Source organism: Leucoraja erinacea, chromosome 8 (assembly GCF_028641065.1).
Source record: "Leucoraja erinacea ecotype New England chromosome 8, Leri_hhj_1, whole genome shotgun sequence".
NCBI lineage: Eukaryota > Metazoa > Chordata > Chondrichthyes > Rajiformes > Rajidae > Leucoraja > Leucoraja erinaceus.
Genome location: NC_073384.1, coordinates 70,540,922 through 70,568,599, shown reverse-complemented (window position 1 = coordinate 70,568,599; position 27,678 = coordinate 70,540,922). Strand labels below are relative to the sequence as shown.

Here is a 27,678-nt window from a genome sequence, read left to right as displayed (position 1 = left end):
ACATATATATACTATTATCGAGTGTACAAATAGTCTATTGTGAAGTCTATTGACTGTAACATTCAGTAGCTTCCCTGTTTAGGATCCACCCCAAACAGCAATCCCCGCACATTAACACTATCCTGCACCCACTACGGACAGTTTTTACATTTACCAAATCAATTAACCTACAAACCTATATGTCTTTGTAGTGTGGGAGGAAACCGAAGATCTCGGAGAAAACACGCGCAGGTCACGGGGAGAACGTACAAACTCCGTACAGACAGCACCCGTAGTCAGGATCGAACCCGGGTCTCCGGCGCTGTGAGGCAGCAACTCTATCGCTGTGCCACCGTGACCGCCCTCCAATTAACCTACAAACCTGTACGTCTTTGTAGTGTGGGAGGAAACCAGACCACAGGGAGAACGTACAAACTCCTTACAGACAGCACCTGCAGTCAGGATTGAACCTGGATCTCTGGCGATGTGAGGCAGCAACTCTACCCCTGCGCCACCGTGCCGCCCGTTGATACAGAAAACAACGACAGTGCATCCTGTGGACAGGATAGGCAGATTCACAGCAGGGAGCGAGAGAGGAATGTTGGATTAAATTGCTTTTAGGTCAATGCAGGAGGCCTAACGGGTAAGGCAGATGAACACAGGGAATGGATAGGTACGTGCGACTGGGATATTTACGGTGAGGGGCAAAGTTGAAAGGACATTTGGGGGGCACATAATTGTACACAGTGAGTAGTGGGTGCCTGGAACACACTGCCAGGGCTAATGCTTGAGGCAGATGCAATAGTGACGTTTAGAGACTTTGGGATAGGCAGATGGATATGCATGGGATGCATATTGACTATAAGCAGGCAGGTAAGAGGTGGTCTTGGCATCATGGGGACTGTCGGGTCGGAGCGCTGCGTCCGGCCCCGCCTCACCCGTCCCGACGTAGTGCAGCCCATGGAGTGCAGCAGCAGCAGCAGTCAATGAAATGTCGTCGGGAATTTGTCCCGTATTTTGACCTTTTGACCCTTATTTGGGAGTGAGGAAGTCGGCAACACTAGTATTAGCTCCAGGGTGGGCTTGGACAGACATGGATTGTTTTCTCTGGAACACAAGAGGTTAAGGGGAGACCTGAGAGAGGTATATCAGGTTAACAGAGGCATTGATAGGGAACATAGTCGGAACATGTTTCCCTGGATGGAAATATCAAATTCTAGATACCAAATTCTAGAGAGGCAAGGTTTTGAGGGATGTGGGGGCAAGATTTTTACACAGTGGGTGGTGGGTGCCTGGAACACACTGCCAGGAGTAGTGGTGGAGGAATAGTGACATTTAAGAGTCTTTTGGATAGGCATGGTGGTGGGTGTGGAACGAGCTGCCAGAGGGAGGTAGTTGAGGCTGGGACTATCCCATCGTTTAAGAAACAGTTGGACAGGTACATGGACAGGACAGGTTTGGAGGGATATGGACCAAGCAAAGTGAAGTGGGACTAGGGTAGCTGGGACATTGTTGGTCGGTGTGGGCAAGTTGGGCCGAAGGGCCTGTTTCCACACTGTTATGTGCGGGCAGCATCATCAAGCACCCACACCATCCTGGCCACTCACTCATCTCCCTGCTCCCTTCAGGTAGAAGGTACAGGAGCCTGAAATCTGCAACATCCAGGTTCAGGAATAGCTGCTTCCCCATAGCCATCAGGCTGTTAAACTCAACTGATCATTAATAGCCCATTGCACTTAATCTGCTTATTTATGTGTATATATATATATTCATTGGTATATGGTCACACTGATCTGTTCTGCATTTATTTATGCCTGCTATACTCTGTTGTGTTGAAGCAAAGCAAGAATTTCATTGTCTGGGCCACATAACAATAAACTCTCTTGAATCTTGAAAATCAGAGTTGGTCTTGGCATAATGTTCGGCACAGACATTGTGGTCTGTGTTCTGCATTCTATAATTCTGAACGCTTGTTGCTTTTGGCTCTAGGGCAAGGTTGCTCCTTGGCTGAGCAGTGTCATTAGCCCCGCGGACTGATGGGAGCTGGATCCTGTCCCTTAATCCGCTGAGTTACTCCAACACTTTGTGTCTCTCCTCACTTCCCCCCTCCCGCCCATGCCTGGCTTTTAAATCCATCCCTGAGCTTAAATATAAACAACATGATGTTTTTATTTCAGGTTTTAAGCATTCTGCAGTTTTATTGTCATTATATTCCTCATGCTGCTCCAAATCCTTCAGCAATTCCTGCTGCCCCCCTCTGGCAGCTCCTGGAAGCTCCTGTCTCCCCACTGGCTCCTGCCTCCAGCATTGAATTTCATCCAAAACTTCTGTGACTTTCCCTTATTCTCTATGACGCACGTTAACACATAGCAGTGAAATGCCAGAGTCTGGTTAGCCGTCCCGTGTAAGTTAGTTCCAGTCAGATATTGGTTTTACAGTAACAATACAAGAGCAGGGAGATGGGGAGTGATGGGCCTGTCCCACTAGGCAAGTTTTTTAGGCGACTGTCATAGTCGTAGCAGGTCGCCAAAAAACCGGTGACTAGACGAATGGGCCTGTCCCACCTGGGGGATTTTTAGGCGACTGTCGGCGACTAGGACAATGAAATTCACCACGGACAGCACCGTCAGAAAGTCAGCACCGCGGACAACCTACGTTAACCTGGCGACAACCTACGACAGCACCTACGTCAGGAGAAGACAAGCTACACATCAAACCCACGGCCCCCACCATCGAAAAAATGTTTTGAACATGTCGAAAATCCAGCGGCGACCAGAATGACGAGACTCTTTGGGCGACTGAGGAGACGACTCACGACCATACAGGCGACACCCCGGTGACCATGTGGCTACAGCCTAGTCGCCTAAATAATCGCCAAAGGGGGGCAGGCCCATTAAAAGGTGCGGGGAGAGTGGCGGTGGGAATGGGCCGGAGGGAAATGCATCTGGGCTGAGAGCATTGAAATGAGAAGTCCCAGCATTGAGCAGTGAGTCAGCTTGTTTTATTCATGGGAGACGGCAGCTTCCAGTGCAGAGACACAAAGTGCTGGAGTAACTCAGAGGGAGCCTAGAAATATGGAAGTGCACGGTGTGAAAAGGACAGATTAAAAGAGAAGCAACTCAAGGACAATGTAGAATAGATCATTGTTAGCTAGGAGGTGACAACGAGGCAGAGATAACACTTTACATGTTATTCCATTTCCATTAAACATTTTCTTTGAGCTTCATCTCTTTTGACGTCTTGTTTTGGCACCTTCCCCTTATCTCTGTATCTCCCTCCCCCCTGACTTTCAATCTGAAGAAGGGTCCCGACCCGAAACGTCACCCATTCCTTCTCTCCAGAGATGCTGCCTGTTCCGCTGAGTTACTCCAGCATTTTGTGTCTATTCGCGGTGTAAACCAGCATCTGCAGTCCCTTCCTACACACAGTTTCCAGTGCAAACCTGGGCACGGTGCAGGCAGCCTGTGGTTGGTGCCTGGGTGCGGACAAGGTCCGTGATAAACACCGTCTGTCCACTGTTCCTCCACCCATGTTGCAGATCCGTGGGATTGGAATGTTTTCCATCACAGATTAAGATCAAGTCTCCTTGTAAAGACAGAGTGTGGATTTACAGTCAGACTGAGGACACTATGATCACAGGCCCCTCAACGTGGCCACAGTAAGTGTCCGACTATGCTTTACATTAAATAAAGAGTTCAACAGCAGTGCACAAACCTAATGCCGAGATTGGACTCTCGCCCTCAATCTCAGGCGTGAATGATGCTCCTAACATATTGGTGTGTAAATACATCCTGCCTCAAGCACGGTGGCATAGCTGGGCAGAGGGAGGGCAGCCATCAGATGTCCTCGTCCTGGTACAGAAGAACCCCATTGAAGACAGTCAGAGGTTCGTCAGAGTGTGCCAGTTTGCCGGTCACCAGGTCAATGCAGATGATGTCTCCGCGGCTGAGCGGCAAGATGATGGTGAAGATGCCGACGGAGCCGGCCGCGGGCTGGGGCCCGACCACCGGACGATTCTCCAGCCCCTCGGGCTGGAAGCCCCCGGAGTCGATCCTCGCCAACCCCGTGTTGGACTTGGCCAGGACAGCTTCGATGCGCTGGTTGCGATGGCCGGTCAGAATGGCGCTGATGAAGTAACGGCCGTCAAATGGCACGGTGAATATACCTGGACAGGAGAGGGAAGGGAGAGGTTATGGTGGAAAAACCTCCAAAGGTGACATGAAGGAAAGATTTTAAAACACGCTCAATTTAGTTTAGTGCTTGGGCACAAATCCTTCAATTTTGATACTTTTGGCAAAACGTGAGAAACATGAAGGGTCTCGACCCGAAATGTCACCTATTCCTTTTCTCCGGAGATGCTCTCTGACCCGTTGAGTTACTCCAGCTTTGTTTCAAAAGTTACAAAGATCTTTTATTGTCATGTGTACCAATTAAGGTACAGTGAAACTTGAATTACCACACAGCCATACTATAAATAAAGCAACAAGACACACAACTACATAAAAGTGAACATAAACATCCACCACAGTGGATTCCCCATGTTCCTCACTGTGATAAAGTCCAATCTTTTTCCTCTTTATTCTCCCACGGTCGGGGCGGGCGAACCATCAGGGCAATCGAAGTGTGTCTATCTTTAGTTTAGTTTAGTTTAGAGATACTGCGGGAAAACAGATCCTTCGGCCCATCGAGTCCATGCCGACCAGCGATCCCCGCACACTAACAATATCCAACAAACACCAGGGATAATATTTTTTGACATTTTATCTCAACCTCCGTCTTTGGAGTGTGGGAGGAAACAGGAGCGCCCGGGGATAACCCACCCAGGTCACGGGGAGAATGTACAAATTCCGTAAAGTCAGCACCCGTGGTCAGGATGGAACCCGGGTCTCTGGCGCTGTAAGGCAACAACGTGACCACTGTGCCACCGTGCCGCCCAGAGAGTTTGAAAATAAATTCCTCTGAAAATGTCACAGGAAACCCTATTCAATAGACAATAGGTGCAGGAGCAGGCCATTCGGCCCTTCGAACCAGCACCTTCATAGCACATAGAACAGCACAGGAGCAGTCCCTTCAGCCCACAATGACCCCTGAAAGTGGCATTGCAAGTTGATTCGTTGAAGGAGGACCCGTCTGATGAAGGGTCTCCACCCAAAGCATCACCTATTCATGTTTCTCCCGAGATGCTGCCTGTCCCGCTGAGTTACTCCAGCATTCTGTGCCTATCTTGTATGAAGAAGGCTTCTGGCCTTCATCAGCCAGGGCAATGAGTACAGAGGTTGGGATGTTATGTTACGGTTGTACAGCACGTTGGTGAGGCCGCATTTGGAGCATTGTGTCCTGTTTTGGTCACCTTGCTGTAGGAAATATGCCATTACGTGGGCGGTCACGGTGGCGCAGCGGTAGAGTTGCTGCCTTACTGCGAACGCAGCGCCAGAGACCCAGGTCCGATCCCAACTACGGGTGCTCTCTGTATGTAGTTTGTACGTTCTCCCCGTGACCTGCGTGGGTTTTCTCCGAGATCTTCGGTTTCCTCCCACACTCCAAAGACGTACAGGTTTGTAGGTTAATTGGCTTGGAAAATGTAAAAATAGTCCCTAGTGGGTGTAGTGTTAATGTACAGGGATCGCTGGTCGGCACGGACCCGGTGGGCTGAAGGGCCTGTTTCCGCTCTGTATCTCTAAACTAAACTAAGTTGAAAAGAGTGCAGAGAAGATTTACCAGGATATTACCAGGAGTTCAGGGACTGAGCTGTTGGGAGAGGTTGAGCAGGCTAGACTGCATTCCTTGCGGCATTGGAGGCTGGGCGGGGGGGGTGATCTTATAGGGAGCATAAAATCATGAGGTTTTTTCCCAGGGTTGGTGAATCAAGAAGCAGAGATCACATGTTTACGGTACGAGTGGAAAGGTTTAATAGGAAACTGGCTGGGGGCAGCTTTTCCACACAGAGATGGCTATCAGATGTGCTGTCCGAGAATGTAATGGAGCCAGATGCAACATTAACATATAAAGGACATTTAGACAGGTGCATGGGTAGGAATGTTTACAGGAACATGGGCCAAGCACGATTGGCAGCCCCGCCAACAGTCTGTCTGTTTTTTTGTCTTTTAAAAAAAATTTTAGTGTGTGTTAAAAGTTTGTGTAAATGTTCTCCGGTTTGTTCTATTTGGGGGTCGGGGGAATTTTTTTTTCAGTTTCTTACCTTGCCGGAGATGCGATTATTTTCTGGGTCGCATCTCCAGTCGCTCTGCAGCCTACCATCGATGGAGCTGGAGGCCTCCTCGGACTGACTTGAGCCCCACCGCGGGGCGTGGACTTAACATCCGGATCGCTCCAACCGGCAGCCTGCGGACTTTACCAGCGTGAGCTCACAGTGTCGGGAGAGGCCAGGTCGGGAAGTTACAACGACACAGAGGCTCGACCAGCCCCGACCCGGGGTTCGATCGCCCAGCACGAGGGAGCAGACATCCCCCCGTGCAGGAACTAATCGCCTCGATGCGGAGGGCCCAAACGCCGCCAACTACGGGAGTCAAGATCGTCCCGTCAACGGAAGGCTCGAGACCCCCGATCGCGGGAGAACAAAGAAGGGATGAGATTTGAACTTTTTTTTCGCCTTCCATCACAGTGAGGAAAGTGGAGGAGTCACTGTGGTGGATGTTTATGTTAAAATGTGTTTTGTGTGTTCCGTTGCTATATAATTGTATGACTGACTTGGCAAATGAAATTCCTCGTATGTTGCAAAACATGCTTGGCTAATAAAGGTTGTTATTGTGACAGACACAAATGGGGCGAGTGTAGATGTGGCATCTTGGTCGGCGTGGATGAGTTGGGCCGAAGGGCCTGTTTCCACACTGCACTACTTTACAAAATCTCTTTCTTAACTTCTTAGCTACATAGTTTGGAAATAAATTCAATAGTATCATTGGAAGAGATAAAGGGGAAGGTCATAAGTGATAGGAGCAGAATTAGGCCATTTGGCCCATCAAGTCTACTCCGCCATTCAATCATAGCTGATCTATCTTTCCCTTTCAACCCCATTCTCCTGCCTTCTCCCCATAACCCCTGACACCCGTACTAATCAAGACTCTATCAATCTCTGCCTCAAAGGAATGGATTAGACCACAATGAAACGGCTCGTGGTGAGAAGTTAGTGCGGCGAGTGGAACGAATGTTGAAGGGGAGATGGGCCGGGGGTTAATGGGCATTGGGGTGGCAGGTTGGATGTAGGGCCAACAGGTGGACAGTGCTGGGGATGGTAGACCCGGGGACTCACCTGTGGTGGGATCGTAGTGGCTTCCTTCATTCACCAGCACCTTGTTAAACTGGATGGTGCCCATGCCGTACTGTGGGGCGGTGAGGGCAGCCGAGAATGAAACCCGCTCCACGCGGGCACTTACACCGGGGAGGCCTGAGGAGAAAGCAAAGCACACGGGCGACAGTCAGCGCAGAGGGCCACAGTTATACTTAGTGAAGCCTCGTCACTCTGTAAAATCCCAACGCCCTTCATGCACGTTCAATACAATGCGGTAGTCAGGGACAAGCAGGGCCCACGAGGGATCATAGAAACATAGAAATTAGGTGCAGGAGTAGGCCATTCGGCCCTTCGAGCCTGCACCGCCATTCAATATGATCATGGCTGATCATCCAACTCAGTATCCCGTACCTGCCTTCCCTCCATACCCCCTGATCCCTTTAGCCACAAGGGCCACCTCTAACTCCCTCTTAAATATAGCCAATGAACTGTGGCCTCAACTACCTTCTGTGACAGAGATTTCCAGAGATTCACCGCTCTCTGCTAATCAAGCAGACGACATGGACATGGCTGGAACCAAAGATCCTATAGCGGAGCAAGATAGACCACTCCTGCTAAATGCAATGGGCTGATGTGTAGTACATAACGGAGCGGAACGTGGGTCTTTTTTTCATCCATTTCAGTAACCCGACCCGACCCGACCCGACCCGACCCGTCTCGCAGTGTAATCAACGTTGCGGGGGAACAGTTTGTGTTAATAAATTAAAATTCTGAAAATGAGGAGAAGATTTTTACCAAAGAACTTTTATCTTTACGAGGTTGTTTCCGTGACCGGCTTCCGTCTCCACACTAGTTATCTTTGCTACGCTATGGGATGTTTGGTGCGGAGACGGAAGCCGGTTACGGAAATGGGGCCGAAAATTACCCGTGAATCTGTCCATGACCGTACAACGTCTTTTTCGTCGAGTGGACTATCTTGCTCGCTGTAGGATCTTTAGCTGGAACGGCCAGTTCCCATTGACGTTCACCATGGGGGTGGTCATGGTGCTTGGAGCACTCAGGGGGATGGGGGATTGGAATGTCAACGGGAAGATGGTAGAGTAATAAATCAGGAGGGCTTAGATGTCTGTGGGCTTAAAGACTGGCCAGTGACATTGACAGCAAAGCTTCACATCAACGGTGATCACATTGACTGATGGTGCTGGCTCGATCTCGGAGGGCCGAATGGCCTACTCCAGCACCTGTGTTTCTATTGTGGGTTCTAAACCTGGCACTGTGGGTGGCAGAGCATCGATTGCCAAACCATCCTGCCTCCGTTCTACATTGGCCCTTCACTCTCCCAGCCTGGAGCAGGTGGCACAGTTGTGGTCACCACCCTGTGGGCTGTGCTGGGCAGGTTCAGGTGACCCGCTCAGTTACTCCAGCATCTTTTGCCTTTCTCCAGGATCTTGCCTGGATTGGAGAACTTTAGTTACGAGAAAGAATCGTTTTAGTTTAGTTTAGAGATACAGCGCGGAAACACCGGGTCCACTCCGACCAGCGACCCCCGCACACTAACAGTACCCTACACACACTGGGGACAATTTTACACTTATACCAAGCCAATACGTCTTTGGAGTGTGGGAGGAAACCGAAGATCTCGGAGAAAACCCACGCAGGTCACGGGGAGAAGGTACAAACTCCGTACAGACAGCACCCGTAGTCGGGATTGAACCCGGGTCTCTGGCGCTGTGAGGCAGCAACTCTACCGCTGGGCCATCCTGTGTTGGTTGGACTGGGGGAGTTCCCCTAGAGTAAAGGAGGCTGGGTGGTGATCAATTGGAGGTGTAGAGCGAGGTGTACAGAGGCTAGACTGTTTATTATCCCCAGGGTGGAACGCTTTCATATTAGAGAGCATAGGTTTAAGGTGAATGGGGAAAGTATGGTTGTACACGGACAGGTGTGTGTACACGCAACATGTTGCCGTGGGAAATGGGGAAACGCCTCCTAATGGACAAACAAGACCAAAACGAGTTGGTCTCCATTTATTGATTTCTTGGATTCATGTGGTGCAACAGTATCGTAAAAAATTAACGTTTCAGGTCTGGGTGAAAGATGATCAAGAATAAAAAATAGCATCTCCTTGTGGCAATTGGATAATCTCCCTCCTGCTTCACTTACTTACTTATTTCTTTTCTTTACTATTTCCTTCTCTCCCTCTCTTGATTTTCACACACACACTAGACTTTCCTCTATACTTTACTATCTCTTCCTTTCGTATCTCTCTCTTTAAAAAAAAAAGGAAGTTGCACAAAGAATGTATTATGACAACATCATTTTGGAAACCTGTAAAAAGGCACCACTGTATTGTACTTACTTCTAATAAATACATTTATTTTTATTTTTAAAGGAAATGGGGAAAGCTGGGTCCACAGCAGCAATGAAAAGGATTTAAACAGATGCAGGATAGGCCAGTGGTGGAGGGATGTGGATCATGTGGATAGAATTAGTTAGATTGGCAACGTGTTTCAAAGCAGGATTATCAGCACGCGTGCAATTGGCGTGTCCAGGACATCAGCACATGTGACACAGGCGTGTCCAGGGCTTATCAGCACACGTGATATAGGTGTGTCCAGAACCAATTGGTACACATGATGCAGGCATGTCAAGGACTTATCAGCACACGTGACACAGGCATGTCCAGGACATGAGCACACGTGACACTGGCGTGTCCAGGACATGAGCACACGTGACACTGGCGTGTCCATGGTTCACCAGCACACGTGCTCCAGGTATGTGCAGGATTTATCAGCATGGGTCATAAAAGCAGGCATGTGCAGGAATGTAAGTTGTTGACTGTAGAAGGAGCCATGGAGCCAGGCTGGAGGGAGGGAGGGAGTGAGTGAGCTGTACCTTGTGGTCCAAGGTTTCCCCGTGGTCCGGGTGGGCCGGGTGGTCCGTCTACACCTGCAAAAGAAAATCAATGAAGATCTGACTCGTCACCGTTAACAACATGGAGCCGCTAACGAGAGACCACCCACCTTGCCTTCCACCTCCCACCCACCCAGGATCACCCACCTTTCCTCCACCCCTCCCCTGTTATCAGTCACCTCCCCCCAGAGCTGAGGCACCACGGAGAGGGGTAGAGATGGTGTGGGTTGGTTGGTGCAGTCACAAGGAAGCCCTCAGGTCAGGGTCGATGATACAGCCACTGTCCCAGACCAGGAATGGTAGAACCAACCATCTGAAGAAGGGCCTCGACCCGAAACGTCACCCGTTCCTTCACTCCAGAGATGCTGCCCGTCCCGCTGAGTTACTCCAGCTTTTAGTGTCCCACCTCCAGCTCGCTCTCTTGCCAAGGCACCTCAACCCTGCACTGTCTGGAACAACCAAGTCCATCAATGGTTCATCTTGGCCGTCTGCCTTCCTACAGGCCCCGACCAGTAACGTCACCTATCCATGTTCTCCACAGATGCTGCCTGACCCGCTGAGTTACTACAGCACTCTGTGAAACGTCACCTATCCATGTTCTCCATAGATGCTGCCTGACCCGCTGAGTTACTCCAGCATTTTGTGTCTATTTTTCCAACTCAATATTTTTTCCACATTTCCAAAGACAACACAGTGGCTGTGTAGCCCAGTGGGAGTGATGAACAGCTGGGCTCCAGCAGTATCTTCGCCAGCATTGCCCATGCCTGAAGGTAAAGGTTTAGCTTGAAGTCCCCCAGCAGTAAAGCACCTTCCCTTTTCCATCATTCCGTGGTCACTCAGTGAAATCGGGTGCCTCTGTGAATAAAACGCTTCTCACAACCAAGGCAACAACATTTTTCACTGTAGTAGACACAAAAAGCTGGAGTAACTCAGCGTGTCAGGCAGCATCTGTGAAGAAAAGGAATAGGTGACGTTTCGGGTCGAGACCCTTCTTCAGACTGAGAGTCAGGGGAAAGGCAAACGAGAGATATAGAGTGATAGGGAGAGATGTAGAACAAATGAATGATAATAATACTAATAATACACTCATGAAAGATATGCATAAAAGTAACAATGATAAAGGAAACAGGCCGTTGTAGCAATGGGCGAGGTGAACATTAGGTGAATAGCAAACTTAATGCTGGCATTTACTTCAAGAGGGCTTGTATACAAGAACAGGGATGTAATGCTGAGGCTCTATAAGGCGCTGGTCAGGCCATAATTGGAATATTATGAGCAATTTTGGGCACCATATCTGAGGAAGGATGTGCTGGCTCTGGAGAGGGTTCAGAGGAGGTTTACAAGAATGATCCCAGGAATGAGTGGGTTAGCGTATGATGAGCGTTTGATGGCACTGGGCCTGTACTCGCTGGAGTTTAGAAGAATGAGGGGGGACTTCATTGAAACATACAGAATAGTGAAAGGCCTGGATATAGTGGATGTGGAGAGGATGTTTCCACTAGTGGGAGAGTCTAGGACTAGAGGCCAGAGTCTCAGAATTAAAGCATGTTCATTTAGGAAGGAGATGAGGAGGAATTCCTTTGGTCAGAGGGTGGTGAATCTGTGGAATTTTTTGCCACAGAAGTTGTGGAGGCCAAGTCAGTGGATATATTTAAAGGCAGAGATAGGTAGATTCTTGATTAGTACGGGTGTCAGAGGTTGTGGGGAGCAGGCAGGAGAATGTGGTTAGGAGGGAGAGATAGATCAGCCATGACTGAATGGCGGAGTAGACTTGATGGGCCGAATGGCCTAATTCTGCTCCTATCACTTATGATCTTGTGAAAACGAGTTACAGACAAGTACGACTTGGAACTAGTACAACAATTTGGGCAGGGGAGGGACGGAGAACAAGGGTTGCCTGTAGTTTAGCTTGGGCAGTTTACTACCCAGTGCTATGAATATTGATTTCTCTAACTCCAAGTAACTCCCACATCCCCTCTCTCTCTCCACCCCTCCACCACCCAAATCGTTGTACCAGCTTCAAAGTCGTCTTGTTGAGTTTCATTGTCTGTAACTCGTTTTCACTGAGCCCACAGCTAACAAAGGCCTGCTTCCTTCATCATCGTTACTTTTTTGCATATCCTTCATTCATTTGTTCCCTACCTCTCTACATCACCGCCTATATCTCTCGTTTCCCTATCCCCCGACTCTCAGTCTAAAGAAGGGTCTCGACCCAAAACTTCGCCCATTGCTTTTCTGCAGAGATGCTGCCTGACCCGCTGAGTTACTCCAGCTTTTTATGTTTATCTTCGGTTTGAACCAGTAACTGCGGGTCCGTCCTACACAACTTTGATTCCACCCTCTCCCTTGAGCCTCACATCCGCCATGTCATTAAAACCTCCTTCTTTCTTCTCCGCAACATCGCCAAACTCAGACCCTCTCTCACACCTCCCGCTGCTGAAAGACTCATCCATGCCTTCATCTCCTCCCGACTGGACTACTGCAACTCACTTCTCCTTGGCATCAGCTCCACCTACATCAACCGACTCTAACTGGTCCAGAACGCAGCCGCCCGACTCATCACCCACACCAAATCCTGGCATCACATCACTCCAGCCCTCAAACAACTTCACTGGCTTCCCATCTCCCACCGGATCAACTACAAAATCCTGATCCTCACCTACAAAGCCCTCCACCATCTGGCCCCCCACATATCTCACTGACCTCCTCTCCCACTACCAACCCTCATGGTCCCTCAGATCCACATCAGCCGGTCTCCTCTCCATCCACAAGTCCAACCTCCGCAGTTTTGGGGACAGAGCCTTCTCCAGGGCAGCTCCCAGGCTCTGGAACTCCCTCCCCCAACTGATCCGCAATTCCGTGTCCCTCACCATCTTCCAGTCCCGCCTCAAGACCCATCTCTTCACCTCTGCCTATCCTTAGCCCCACGTCTCCCTCCCTTTTCATCTGTGCGTTAATTGCCTCATATTGTGTTTTGTATTGAATTCTGTCTTTACTTTGTGTACTAGTCATGTCTCTACTATTTATTTCATTCCCCTTACATGTTTTTCCTCTACCTGCTAAATTTTTGTAAGGTGCCCTTGAGACTCTTGAAAGGTGCCCATAAATAAAATTTATTATTATTATTATTATTAACTTTCCAAATGTCATTGATGCAGTTGCCAAAATACCATTTACAAAAAACAGCTCGTATACTGATTTCTTCCTCAAAATATAGCTCAATGTTGACCCTCAGCTCTTTGCTCTTCAGCCCCCATACTTCTCAGGGTAGCTGTGAGCAGCATCATGCAGTGAGAGTGTGATGGGACAGTGCATCTAATCCTTCTAGTCACTGCCTTGGGAGTGTGTCACAACAGTCTGTATCCACACCATCGACGGCAGAAACAAGGAACTGCTGACACAAAGTACTGGAGGAACTCAGCGGGTCAGGCAGCAACTCTGCTAAACACCATAGGGTAACATTTTGGGATTGGAACCTTTCTTCAGACTGATTGTCTGAAGAAAGGACCCACACCATCCTGGCCACTCACTCATCTCCCCACTACCTTCAGGTAGAAGGTACAGGAGCCTGAAGACTGCAACATCCAGGTTCAGGAATAGCTACTTCCCCACAGCCATCAGGCTATTGAACTCAACTCAAACAAAACTCTGAACATTAATAGCTCATTATCTGTTATTTGCATTTTATCAGTTTATTTATTCATGTGTGTATATATTTATATAATGGTATATGGACACACTGATCTGTTCTGTAGTCATGTCTACTATGTTCTGTTGTGTTGAAGCAAAGCAAGAATTTCATTGTCCTATCTGGGACACATGACAATAAACTCTCTTGAATCTTGAATCATGTCATGGGGGGAGCTGGAAGAGAGAAGGGCAGTCTGAAAAAGGGTCTCGGCCCGAAACGTCACCCATTCCTTCCTGTCTGTCCCGCTGAGTTACTCCAGCATTTTGTGTCTATCTAGAGGCAGGATAAAGCCTAGCAAGTGATAGGTGGATGCAGGGTTTTTTTGTGATAACAGATGGTTGGACAAATGCCAGGGCTGAAAAGGCAGAAGGTGTGAGACAAAAGGATTGATGGACGAGTTACGGATTGTGAAGCTAGAGGATGATGAACAGTTCTTGTTCCAAACGCCAGTACTGACGTACCCCGTTCTCCCGTCTCCAATATTCCCCCTCCTCGTGGACTCTCCCTGCCTCTCTGGACCTTCTTATTCCCAACTTTTGGCACAACATCAACTCTACTCCAATCTCATCCCATCTGAACCCACAGCCCCCACTCACTCACAGCATGTCCATCCAAGATGTCTTCCTGCTTTAGTAAATGTGGTTTACCCCAGCATATAACCATATAACCATATAACAATTACAGCACGGAAACAGGCCATCTCGGCCCTACAAGTCCATGCCGAACAACTTTTTTTCCCCTTAGTCCCACCTGCCTGCACTCATACCATAACCCTCCATTCCCTTCTCATCCATATGCCTATCCAATTTATTTTTAAATTATACCAATGAACCTGCCTCCACCACTTCCACTGGAAGCTCATTCCACACCGCTACCACTCTCCGAGTAAAGAAGTTCCCCCTCATATTACCCCTAAACTTCTGTCCCTTAATTCTGAAGTCATGTCCTCTTGTTTGAATCTTCCCTATTCTCAAAGGGAAAAGCTTGTCCACATCAACTCTGTCTATCCCTCTCATCATTTTAAAGACCTCTATCAAGTCCCCCCTTAACCTTCTGCGCTCCAGAGAATAAAGACCTAACTTATTCAACCTATCTCTGTAACTTAGTTGTTGAAACCCAGGCAACATTCTAGTAAATCTCCTCTGTACTCTCTCTATTTTTTGTTGACATGCAGCCATGGATATATCCCTCACTCACGTCTCCTCTGTGTTCTGCAGTGCTGCTCCCCCACCCCCCCCCCCCCCCCCCCCCCCCCCATCTGGAACAAGTATAGTTCCCCTAGTCCTTATCTTTCACCTCAGCAGCCTCCCCTTGCAACACATAATTTCCTGACATTTCCATCACCAACCAGATCCCATCACTAATCACATCTTCCCGTCCCCACCCCTCTCTGCCTTCTGCAGAGACCGCTCCTTGCCCAACTCCCTGGTGTCCACACCGCTGGGGTGTAAGCTCCCCAAGTGAAATATGAGGTGCTGATCTTCCAATTTACACTGGGCCTCACTCTGACAATGGAGGAGGCCCAGGACAGAAAGGTCAGTGTGGGAATGGGAGGGGGAGTTAAAGTGCTTGTCAACCGGGAGATCAGGTAGTTCCAGGTGGATTGAGTGAAGGTGTTCAGTGAAACGATCACCTAGTCTATATCTATATAGACACGCTAGAGGCAGGAAACATGTTCCCGATGTTGGGGGAGTCCAGAACCAGGGGCCACAGTTTAAGAATAAGGAGTAAAGCCATTTTGAACGGAGATGAGGAAACACTTTTCCTCACAGAGAGTTGTGAGTGTGGAATTCTCTGCCTCAGAGGGCGGTGGAGGCAGGTTCTCTGGATGCTTTCAAGGGAGAGCTAGATAGGGCTCTTAAAAATAGCGTAGTCGGGAGATATGGGGAGAATGCAGGAACGGGGTACTGATTGTGGATGATCAGCCATGATCACATTGAATGGCGTTGCTGGCTCGAAGGGCCAAATGGCCTACTCCTGCACCTATTGTCTATTGTCTATATCTAAACCCTGGGAGGGTGTGCTGGGACAGTGTGGACTGAGTATATTCTGCACCTGACCCGAATCCTGGGAGAGTGATGTTGGGAAGTGTACAGGAAGACTGCGAACCTTCATGTCCCAGCTCGGGAAGTGAGTTGAGGGAAGGGATTGACGGACTTCGACAGATTTGACCTCCAACGGTTGAGTGCTACTCACCAATGAAGTCCTGAGTGGTGAAGTTGTGGACCTCAGTGCGTATCTCAGTCACGGAATGGTTCAGGGTGAATATCCTCCGGTCCAGGTTCCTCAGCTGGGTATCCTGGATGGTCTGTAGCGCGTCAGAGTGCCGCTGCAGTGTGGCGTTGACCTCCCGCTGGCAGTTCCACAGGCTGGAAACATGCCTGTTCAAGCCCTCTCTGATCTTCTCCAGACTCTGGGAGACGGAGTCCAGCCGGATGCAGACCGTCTCCAGTTTGGACAGCCGCCGTTCGACCCCCTCGCTGGAATCTCTGCATTCTCTGAACCCCCCCGTCACGTCGCCTCTGAACTTCCCCAACTCGTTGTGGAAGTGGGTGAACCTGCTCCCTGTGTCCTCGATGTGGTCGGATATCTCCTCCTGCACCTTGTTGACGTCTGCACCCAGTTTGTTGGTTGTCAGGGTGAAGGTGGCGTTCATCGTGTCTGCGTCGCGGCCATGTTGGCGAACCGCCGCGTCCAGGGCCCTGACGCTCTCATTGACCGAGTTGAAGGTCAACATGATATTTTGCAGTTCCCCCTGCATTGAGCCCAGGTCCAGTCCCAAGTTGCCACCGACCATCCCGAACCTCCTGAGGGTGTTGTTGAACCGTTCTATTTTGCGCAGGATGACCTTGTGTTGTTTGCCCGAGTCGACGAGGTCCTCCTTCAAGCTGTCCAACTCTGCCCGTGCTGCCGAGCAGGAAGAGGCGCAGTGATTCTGAATGTAGTCGAACCACCGCCTCACCGTGTCCAGCTCCTCGGTCAGCCTGTGCATTTGACTCGTCGTTTCGTTCTTGTGCTGACGGACTTCTCCTCTCACGGCGTTACAGAAAGTCAAGCTGGTCTCGGCTGATGTCTGCAATTTGCCCTCCAGCTGCTCGAGGCTAGAGTTCAGGTGCTTCACCCGGCCATCGATGGCATGAATCATTGATCTCAGCTGTCTATCCTCCCCGCCGAGCTGCTGAAGCCTGTTTTTCAGCGACCCACCTTCAAGGACCAGGCTGTGCAACCTTCTCCCAGTGTCCTGAATCTGAAGGTCATGTTGTACATCCTTCTCCTGCAGTTTGGTTAAAGCATCCACCATCTCAGTGGTATCTGGGCCGTGCGGTGTGGGTGGTGGAGGCCTACAGCTCTGCGCACAGCCCTGGACTGCCACTTGCACCATGGAGTCCAGCTGGTTCAGCCGGCTTACCACCGACGCCAAGCTCTCACCATCTGCTCCCAGCTTCTGCTTCATCTTGGCAAGGTACTCGTCCAATTCGCCGATAGCCCCGTGCAGCCAGTCGCCAAAGATGGTGGCGTTGCCCGCCACAGACACCACGGCCTTCAGCCGCTCCTCATTCTCCTGGACCCTGTCCCCAAATTCGCCCCTCAGGTTCTTGAGGTGGGACGTGAGCCGTTTCTCAAGGTTGGTCTCAGTCAGGTTGAGCTTGAGTTCCAGGTTCTGGAGCTGCTTACGGCACTGCTCATCCCACTGTGTGGTGGCCGAGGTGGAATCAGGAGACTGGCCGGAGGACCCCTGCTCCAATCGGACCACCACTTCGGACAGGGACACCAGCTTGCTCTCCACCTCCTCCACCTTCGTCTTCACACTTTCTACTTCTCCACAGCAGGAGTCAGCTCCGGCCCCAGTCAGCCCACTGATGTGCTTGTGCATGCCCTCTATCAGGAGCTGGCTGTGGTGGCGGGAGCCGTTGAACACTCGGGCCAGCTCCTGCAGCCGGTGGTTGAAGGAGTCCTGCTGTTGCCGCAGGAGCTCAATGTCGGCACGACAGGAGAAGCAGGAGCTCCGGGTCCTCACCTCAACCTCCCGCACCAACTCCTCCTTCAGGTCCGACAGCTTCCTTCCCACGTCGGAGCGGGTGTCGCCTGCTGCGGGGGTTTTGATGGTGTTTAACAGGTCGATCTCAGTGTCGTGCTCCCGGACGCGGTTGTCAATCTGGTGCAGCTTGCTCTGGATCTCGCTGATGGTGTTCTTCATGTCGGGCGGCAGGGCGGCATCGGCCGGCTGCCTCCCGTTCAACACTTGCTCCACCGCTCTCCGCAGGTCCTCCTGGAACCTCCCGCTCATGGTTTCCACGGTGGACTGAAGGGTGTGAACCTGCAGGGTCAACCTCTCGATTGTCGCTTCCATCTGTTGAGACGAGTCCCAGTCTCTTCCCCCTGTACAACCACATAATGGAGAGGCAATCAAGCATCTGCGGCAAGAGGGGAACATGCAGACAGGTTGGGCTTGCAGACGGACCAGCGATGGGCTGAATGGCCTGGAACAGTATTTTTTTTAGTTTAGTTTAGAGATACAGCGCGGAAACAGGCATTTTGGCTCACCGAGTCCACACCGAGCAGCGACCCCCCCACACTAACACTATCCTACACACACTAGGGACAATTTACACTTATACCAAGCCAATCAACTGACAAACATGCACGGCTTTGGCATGTGGGAAGAAACCGAAAATGTGGGGGGAAACCCACGCAGGTCACGGGGAGAACGTACAAACTCCGCACAGACAGCACCCGTAGTCGGGATCGAACCCGCTGTAAGGCAGCAACCCGACCGCTGCACCACTGTTGGGCTTGCAGACAGTACAACGATGGGCTGAATGGCCAGGAGCAGTATCTCTTACCTTCCTCCGGCAACCCTGCTGGTTCCCTGTGGCTTGGCCTGGGATTCTCTTCCTCATACTGGCCGTGACCCACGGAACAGTCGTCGCCAGAGTAACCGTGGCAACACCTCCATTCCATCTCAGAGACCATTTTGTAGGCGGTCTTGTATCGCGGCTTCATGAAGGAACGATACCTTCGAGAGGCAGATTGTAGGACACACAGGTTCAGCATCCAGCATCAATGCATCCACAGAAGCAGAAATACAAGCACGATATAAATGTGGCACCATGATGCCCATGCACTCTGATCCTAACACAACCCTGCGCACTCTGACCCCAACACAACCCTGCGCACTCTGACCCCAACACTGACCCTGAGCACTCTGACCCCAACACAACCCTGCGCACTCTGACCCCAACACTGACCCTGCGCACTCTGACCCCAACACTGACCCTGCGCACTCTGACCCCAACACTGACCCTGCGCACTCTAACCCCAACACACCCCTGCGCACTCTGACCCCAACGCAACCCTGCCTACCGACCCCACTGACCCTGCGCACTCTGACCCCAACACAACCCTGCGCACTCTGACCCCAACACTGACCCTTGTGCACTCTGACCCCAACACAACCCTGCGTACTGACCCAACTGACCCTGTGCACTCTGACCCCAACGTGACTCTGGGCACTATGACCCCATCACTGACCCTGTGCACTCTGACCACAACATGACCCTGGGCACCCTGACCTCATCACTGACCCTGGGAACTCTGACCCCATCACTGACCCTGCGCACTGACCCTAACATGACCCCACTCATTCTGATTCCATCATTAACCCCGGGCACTGATCCCAACGTGACCCTGGGCACTCTGACCCCAACGTGACCCTGGGCACTATGACCCCATCATTGACCCCGGGCACTATGACCCCAACATGACCCTGGGCACTCTGACCCCAACATGACCCTGGGCACTCTGACTCCAACATGACCCTGGGCACTCTGACCCCAACGTGACCCTGAGCACTATGACCCCATCACTGACCCCAGGGCACTATGACCCCAACATGACCCTGGGCACTCTGACCCTAAGGAGACCCAGAGCACAGTGACCCAGAAACTTGACCTGGTAACCCAGGGCCAGACACTCACGTCACAGTCCGTGGGCACTGGATTTGGCCCCATCCACACGGCTGGTACTCTGGGCGAACGAAGGTCGCCACACCATCCTCCACGACACAGGACACCACCCGACTCACCACGTAAGCACACCAGTTCCTGCACAAGGTCAGAAGATCAATTTGACTGGAGCACAGGCAGTAGCATTAGCACAGTTTGGAACATTGGGTTAGATTGAGATGAGAACTCTGTGGCACTTGTATTGGGGGGTTGGCCAGTTCACAGTAGAGGCAGCGACTATATACAGAATGCAACGGAGAAAAGTGTCTTACGGAGGCCTTGACAGCAATATTTTCACACCAACTGGTGGAAATGTAGACAAACAAAGTGTTTTAAGTTTCAGTTTTACAGATAGAGCGCAGAAACAGGCCCTTCGGCCCACCGTGCCGTCGACCAGTGATCCCTGCACACTAATACTATCCTACACACACTAGGGACAATTTTCACATTTATACCAAGGCAATTAACTTACAAACCTGTACGTCTTAGGAGTGTGGGAGGAAACCGAAGATCTCGGAGAAAACCCACACAGGTCACGGGGAGAACGTAAAACTCCGTACAGACAACACCCTTAGTCAGGATTAAACCCAGCCCCATATCGGAGGAAGGAAATGCTGGCTCTGTAGAGGGTCCAGAGGAGGTTTACAAGAATGATCCCAGGAATGAGTGGATTAGCATATGATGAGCGTCTGGTAGCACTGGGCCGCTGCTCGCTGGAGTTTAGAAGGTTGAGGAGGGGGTCTCATTGAAACTTACAGAATAATGAAAGGCTTGGATAGAGTGGATGTGGAAAGGATGTTTCCACTGATGGGAGAGTCTAGGACCAGAGATCATAGCCTCAGAATTAAAGCGCGCTCTTTTAGAAAGGAGGTGAGGAAGAACTTCTTTAGTCAGGGGGTAGTGAATCTGTGGGACTCATTGCCACAGAGGGCTGTGGAGGTCAAGTCAGTGGATATATTTAAGGCAGAGATAGACGAATTCTTGATTAGAGCGGGTGTCAAGGGTTATGGAGAGAAGGCAGGAAAATGGGATTAGGGGGCAGAGATCAGCCATGATTGAATGGCGTAGTAGACTCAATGGGCCGAATGGCCTGATTCTACTCCGGTAACTTGTGAACTTGTTACAGGGAGAACGTACAAACTCTGTACAGTCAAGCACCCATAACCAGGATCAAACTCGGGTCTCTGGTACAGGAAGCACTGCTGCTGCGCCACCGTGCCACTTCATAGCAAAAGGATTTGAGTATAGGAGCAGGGAGGTTCTACTGCAGTTGTACAGGGTCTTGGTGAGACCACATCTGGAGTATTGCGTACAGTTTTGGTCTCCTAAATCTGAGGAAGGACATTCTTGCCATAGAGGAAGTACAGAGAAGGTTCACCAGACTGATTCCTGGGATTTCAGGACTTTCATATGAAGAAAGACTGGATAGACTCGGCTTGTACTCGCTAGAATTTAGGAGATTGAGGGGGGGATCTTATAGAAACTTACAAAATTCTTAAGGGGTTGGACAGGCTAGATGCAGGAAGATTGTTCCCGATGTTGGGAAAGTCCAGAACAAGGGGTCAAAGCTTAAGGATAGAGGGGAAATCCTTTAGAACCGAGATGAGAAAAACATTTTTCACGCAGAGAGTGGTGAATCTCTGGAACTCTCTGCCACAGAAGGTAGTTGAGGCCACAGTTCATTGGCTATATTTAAGAGGGAGTTAGAGGCGGCCCTTGTGGCTAAAGGGATCAGGGGGTATGGAGAGAAGGCAGGTACGGGATACTGAGTTGGATGATCAGCCATGATCATATTGAATGGCGGTGCAGGCTCGAAGGGCCGAATGGCCTACTCCTGCACCTATTTTCTATGTTTCTATCTTCCAATCCATTTACTGCCCAAATTTCTTTTCAAATGTTGTTATGGTGCCTACGTCAATGACCCTCTGACAGCATGTCCTATATACCCACCACCATCACCATTGTAAATCTTCCCCCTCTAACCTGTAACATATGCCCTTTAGTTTTAGACTTTCAATTCCCTGGTTGAAAGACTGTGACCATCAACCTTATCCATGTCCCTATCTCCACCCATTTAAGGCAGAGATGAGGTACAATATGTTCCCCTTTTAGAAACATAGAAACATAGAAATTAGGTGCAGGAGTAGGCCATTCGGCCCTTCGAGCCTGCACCGCCATTCAATATGATCATGGCTGATCATCCAACTCAGTATCCCGTACCTGCCTTCTCTCCATACCCCCTGATCCCCTTAGCCACAAGGGCCACATCTAACTCCCTCTTAAATATAGCCAATGAACTGGCCTCAACTACCCTCTGTGGCAGAGAGTTCCAGAGATTCACCACTCTCTGTGTGAAAAAAGTTCTTCTCATCTCGGTTTTTAAAGGATTTCCCCCTTATCCTTAAGCTGTGACCCCTTCAAAGGAAGTTGAATGCTGCCAGGGCAGAGGGTGATAGATTGATGAGCGTGCAGTGAGAGAGAGCTGAGTGCGGGCAGACAGGGTACAAGCTGGGTAAACCGCGGTCTTTTGTCGAAGCAGGCTTGATGTGGTCTCTGCCTGCTCCCAACCTTGAATGTTCACACAGTGACCTGTCTGTGACTCGATGAATGAGCAGTCCTTGTGTTAGACGGCAAGGAGAAGGGAGATTACATCAATGTGAGCGAGAGGCGTGGAAACACAGGCCAGCTGTGTCAACAGCCATCGCTCACCAGCCTGAGGACTGTGCTGAACTAGCACAAACCTCGCCTTAAGCCCCCTGTTCACACAATCCACAGCCTATTCAGGTAACTGACTTTTGACACAATTGGCGATTGAAATGGGCCACTGTTGATGAAGCAGGGTGTGGGTTGGGAAGCATTAAATGTGGTTACTTCATCAGAATGAATGGCATGTGCCCGGGTTTGATGCTGATCCATAAAACAAGGCATCTGTAGACAGAGGCAGAATCTGCCAAAAGTGCCGACACCCTCAGGCCAAATTGTGGCTGTGCAAACCTCAAGCCTAGAGACCCGGGTTCCACCCTGACTACGGGTGCTGTCTGTACGGAGTTTGTATGTTCTCCCCGTGACCAGCGTAGGTTTTCTCTGAGATAGAAGCATAGAAAATAGGTACAGGAGTTAGCCATTCGAGCCAGCACCGCCATTCATTGTGATCATGGCTGATCGTCCCCAATCAATAACCCATGCCTGCCTTCTCCCCATATCCCTTGACTCCACTAGCCCCTAGAGCTCTATCTAATTCTCTCTTAAATCCATCCACTGACTTGGCCTCCACTGCCCTCTGTGGCAGGGAATTCATTACAATTCACAGACTCTCTGGGTGCCCGGTTTTTGCTCATCCATAAAACAAGGCCTCCCCTGTATTCAGAGGCAGAATCTGCCAAAAGTGCTGACACCCTCAGGCCAACATTGAGAACATGCAAACCTCAAGCCTTGAGAGTCCGGGTTCCACCCTGACTACGGGTTCTCTAAGATGTACGGAGTTTGTACCTTCTCCCTCCAGTGACCAGCGTAGGTTTTTCAATCTTTCCTCATATGAAGCATCCCGCCATAGGTACAGGATCAATCCATTCAACCAGCACCGCCATTCATTGTGATCATGGCTGATCGTTCCCTAATCAATAACCCATGCCTGCCTTCTCCCCATATCCCTTGACTCCACTAGCCCCTAGAGCTCTATCTAATTCTCTCTTAAATCCATCCAGTGACTTGGCCTCCACTGCCCTCTGTGGCAGGGAATTCCACAAATTCACAACTCTCTGGGTGAAAACGTTTTTTCTCACCTCATTCTTAAATGGCCTCCCCTTTATTCTAAGACTGTGGCCACTGGTTCTGGACTCTCCCAACATTGGGAACATTTTTTAATTTTGATGAATCCTTTTATAATTTTATATGTTTCTCTAAGATCCCCCTCATCCTTCTAAACTCCAGTGAATACAAGCCTAGTCTTTTCAATCATTCCTCATATGACAGTCCCGCCATCCCAGGGATCAATCTCATGAACCTACGCTGCACTGCCTCAATCACTAGGATGTCCTTCCCCAAATTCGGAGACCAAAACTGTATACATACTCCAAATGTGGTCTCACCAGAGCCCTGGTAAGATTTTCTGTTTCCTCCCACACTCCAGAGACGTACAGGTTTGTAGGCTAATTGGCTTGGTATCATTGTAAATTGTCCCTAGCGTGTGTGTAGGATAGTGTTAATCGCTGGTCGGTGCGAACTCGGTGGGCTGAAGGGTCTGTTTCCACGCTGAATCTCTAAACTAAACTAAACTCAGCAAGCAGTGATGTGCAGGGAGTCAATAGGTAGTCTAGGTCCACTAATCATCCTCCAACCTCTGTCTCCAATGTGGGTGGGTGGGTGATTGGCTAGGCTAGACCTTGTTGTGTGGGTGCTTTGGGTATGTGGGTGTAGGGGTGGGTGAATTAGGAGGATGGCAGGCCAGATGTAGAAAGAGTTAGGGTGGTGTCGGGTGTGAATAAGGAGGTCTACGTTAGGAAGGACAGAAGGCCAGCCAAGCCGCATTTGGAATATTGTGAGCTATTTTGGGCTCCATATCTGAAGAAGGATGTACTGGCATTGGAGAGGGTCCAGAAGAGGTTTACGAGAAATATCCCAGGAATGAGTGGGTTTACTTACCAAATAGCGATAGGTCTGGATAGAGTGGATGTTTCCACTAGTGGGAGAGTCTAGGACCAGAGGTCATAGCCTCAGTATTAAAGGACGTTCCTTTCGGAAGGAGATGAGGAGGAATTTATTTAGTCAGTGGGTGGTGAATCTGTGGAATTCTTTGCCACGGAAGGCTATGGAGGTCAAGTCAGTGGATATTTTTAAGGTTAGAAAGATTCCTGATTGGTACGAGTGTCAGGGGTTATGGGGAGAAGGCAGGAGAATGGGGTTAGGAGGGAGAGATAGATCAGCCATGATTGAATGGCGGAGTAGACTTGATGGGCTGAATGGCCTAATTCTGCTCCTATCACTTACGTCCTTATGAATCCACATTTAAGACTGCTAATAAGGAGTCAGAGACAGAAAACGGGCTCGTTGGCCCAACGTGTCCAAGTCATCTAACTGAGCTAGACCCACCTGCCCGGCCTTGCCCCATATTCAATTTTCCTATGTACCATCCAAATGTCTTTTAAATGTTGTTATTCTGCCTGCCCGCCTCAAATGTTTCTGCTGGCAGCCCCACTACCCAATGCCCACTACCTTCAGTGTTATAAAAGTTGCCCCTCCGATCCCCTGATTAAAACCTGCGCCCTCTAGTTCTACCCAACTGTATTCTCTATCATTAGTGGTCCCATCACTGATCCCAGAGGCATACCACTGGTCACAGGCTTCCATCCTGAAAATCAATCCTCCAATACCACCCTCTGTCTCCTATCACCAAGCACATTTTGTTTCCCATTGGCTAACTCAGCCTTGATCCAATGTAATCTAATCTAGACCTTACTACCATGGGGACCTTTCGTTTTGTTTCGAGAAACAGGGCAAAAACGGCCCACTGACCACACGGACCAGCGATCCCCGCACACTAACACCGTCCTACATGCACTGGGGACAATTCACACTTACACCAATGCAATTAGCCTACGTCTTTGGAGTGTGGGAGGAAACCAAAGATCTCAGAGAAAACCCTCGCAGGTCAAGGGGAGAACCTCCTACAAACTCCGTACAGACGGCACCCGTAGTCGGGATCAAACCCGGGTCCCTGGCACTGTAAAGGGCCGGTCCCACCAGCATGCGGCTCCATGCGGCAAGCGCGACCTAACGTGGTGGCTTGAGCCGTACGGCCTCGTGGGGCCGGTCCCACTTCCATCGCCGGAGCCGTATGGAGTTGGGCGTGGCTGGTCCCGACATCGCGCGGGGCTCCGAAAAACTGACACTGTCCAAAAATTCCACGCGGCAACGGGTTGTCGGCCCGCAGCCGCCTCGACGCCGTACGCAGCGCCTCGACGGGCGTGCGCAGCATCTCGACGCCGTGTGCAGCGTCTTGACGCCTAGCGCGAACTTCCCGCGGACTTCGCTCGAACTTCGCGTCAACTCGTACGGGATCACTCGACCTCCGCACGGCCCCCGCTTCCGGTTTGGTCGCGCTCGCCGCATGCAGTCGCATGCTGGTGGGACAGGTCCTTAAGGTAGTGGCTCTACTGCTATGCACCATGCCAACCAAAGATTTTGTCAAAGGTTTTGTTAAATCTCGGAGACGGTGCCTACAGCACTGCCCTCACCAATCCTGTTAGTCGCCTTCAAAAAACACATTCAAATGCAGGGAACAGGAGACATGTGGGTCATATACAGGCAGAGTCCACTACCCTAGCTTGCTATATGGTCAGCACAAACATATTAACCCTGCTCCCTGTGTTGCACTACGTATTATCACACAATTCCCCATGCCCAAAGCCATATCTTGCCTTTCCAAATGCAGAGACATCTCAGAGTCCCCTCAGCCCTGCTCTCCTCTTCACCTCCTGATAGATCGTTGGATGGGGGAGGGTCGTAGGGGTCAGGGGAGAGAGGGAAGAGTTGTCCCTCACTTCATGGGCCAAAGAGTTCAGTTGAGTTTGTTGTCACGTGTACCGAGGTACAGTGAAAAGCTTTTGTTGCGTGCTATCCAGTCAGCGGAAAGACAATGCGTGATTACAATCGAGCCATTTACAGTGTGTAGATACATGATAAGGGAATAACGTTTAGTGCAAGGTAAAGCCAGCAAAGGCCGATCAAGGGTAGTCCGAGGGTCACCAATGAGGTAGATAGTAGTTCAGGACTGCTCTCTGGTTGTGGTAGGATGATTCAGTTGCCTGATAACAACTGGGAAGAAACTGTCCCTGAAGCTGGAGGTGTGCGTTTTCATACTTCTGTACCGTTTGCCAGATGGGAGAGGAGAGAAGAGAAGAGTGAGTGGTCAGGGTGAGACTCGTCCGTGATTATGCTGCTGGCCTTGTCGAGGCAGCGTGAGGTGTAGATGGAGTCAATGGAAGGGAGGTTGGTTTGTGCGATGCTCTGGGCTGCGTCCACAATTCCCTGCAATTTCTTACGGTCTTGGATGGAGCTGTTCCCAAACCAAGCTGTGATGCCGGGCAGAATTATTCCCAGTTTTAAATGCGGATGTCAATGACCTTCACTTCAACCCCCCCCCCCCCCCCCCCCCCCCCCCCCCCCACCCTCTCCACTGCCTCTAACCTCCCTTCCCTTCTTTAGAAATAAATATTTACACTGAAGTTTTGTGTTGTTTATTGTGGGTCATACACATGTTTACATGTCCCTTGTGTTGCTGCAAGTAACTATTTATCCAGAGATGCTGCCTGACCCGCCGAGTTACTCCAGCACTCTGTGTCTATCTCGGTGTAAACCAGCAGCTGCAGTTCCTTCCTGTGAATGTAATTGTCCCGTTTCTGGACATGACAATAGAACACTCTTGACTCGACTTCCCGTAACCTTACATCACTCATCCTCTCTTCCCTAGCCTCTTCTCTCCCCTCTCCCCCTCCCATCCATCCCTCTCCCCATCCACCTCTCTCTCCCATGCTCTCCTCACTCCTCCCCCTCCCTCCCATCTCTCCTTCCTTCCCCTCTCTCCCTCCACCACTCCCTTACCCCTCTTCCTCCCTCTCCCCTCCCTTCAATCCCTCTCCTACACACTCCAACCCCCCCTTCCCCTCTACCTCTCCGTCTCCCCTCCCTCTCTCACCTTCCCCTCCCTCTCTCCCCTTTCCCTCTCCCCCCTTCCCTCTCCTCCCTATCTCCTCTCCCTCTCTCCCCTGCCCTATCCCTCTTCCACCCCTCTCCCCCCTTCCTCTCTCCCCTTCCCCTCTCCCCCCCTCTCCCTCTCTCCCTCCCTC

The 27,678-nt window shown here is 50.4% G+C and overlaps 1 protein-coding gene across 2 annotated transcripts in view; it reads right to left on the bottom strand.

The window, feature by feature from the left end:
* Positions 1 to 2,958: 2,958 nt before the first annotated feature.
* LOC129699837 (EMILIN-1-like) overlaps positions 2,959 to 27,678 on the bottom strand; it is a 25,477-nt gene continuing 757 nt past the window's right edge. For both annotated transcript variants that reach the window (XM_055639963.1, XM_055639964.1), the window contains exons 2-7: positions 19,808 to 19,933; positions 18,674 to 18,846; positions 16,026 to 18,209; positions 10,121 to 10,174; positions 7,250 to 7,384; positions 2,959 to 4,144 (exon numbers count right to left, since the gene is read on the bottom strand). In XM_055639963.1, coding sequence (XP_055495938.1) covers positions 3,816 to 4,144; positions 7,250 to 7,384; positions 10,121 to 10,174; positions 16,026 to 18,209; positions 18,674 to 18,846; positions 19,808 to 19,933 — 3,001 coding nt within the window. In that variant the 3' untranslated portion in view covers positions 2,959 to 3,815. The remainder of the gene's footprint in view (positions 4,145 to 7,249; positions 7,385 to 10,120; positions 10,175 to 16,025; positions 18,210 to 18,673; positions 18,847 to 19,807; positions 19,934 to 27,678) is intronic.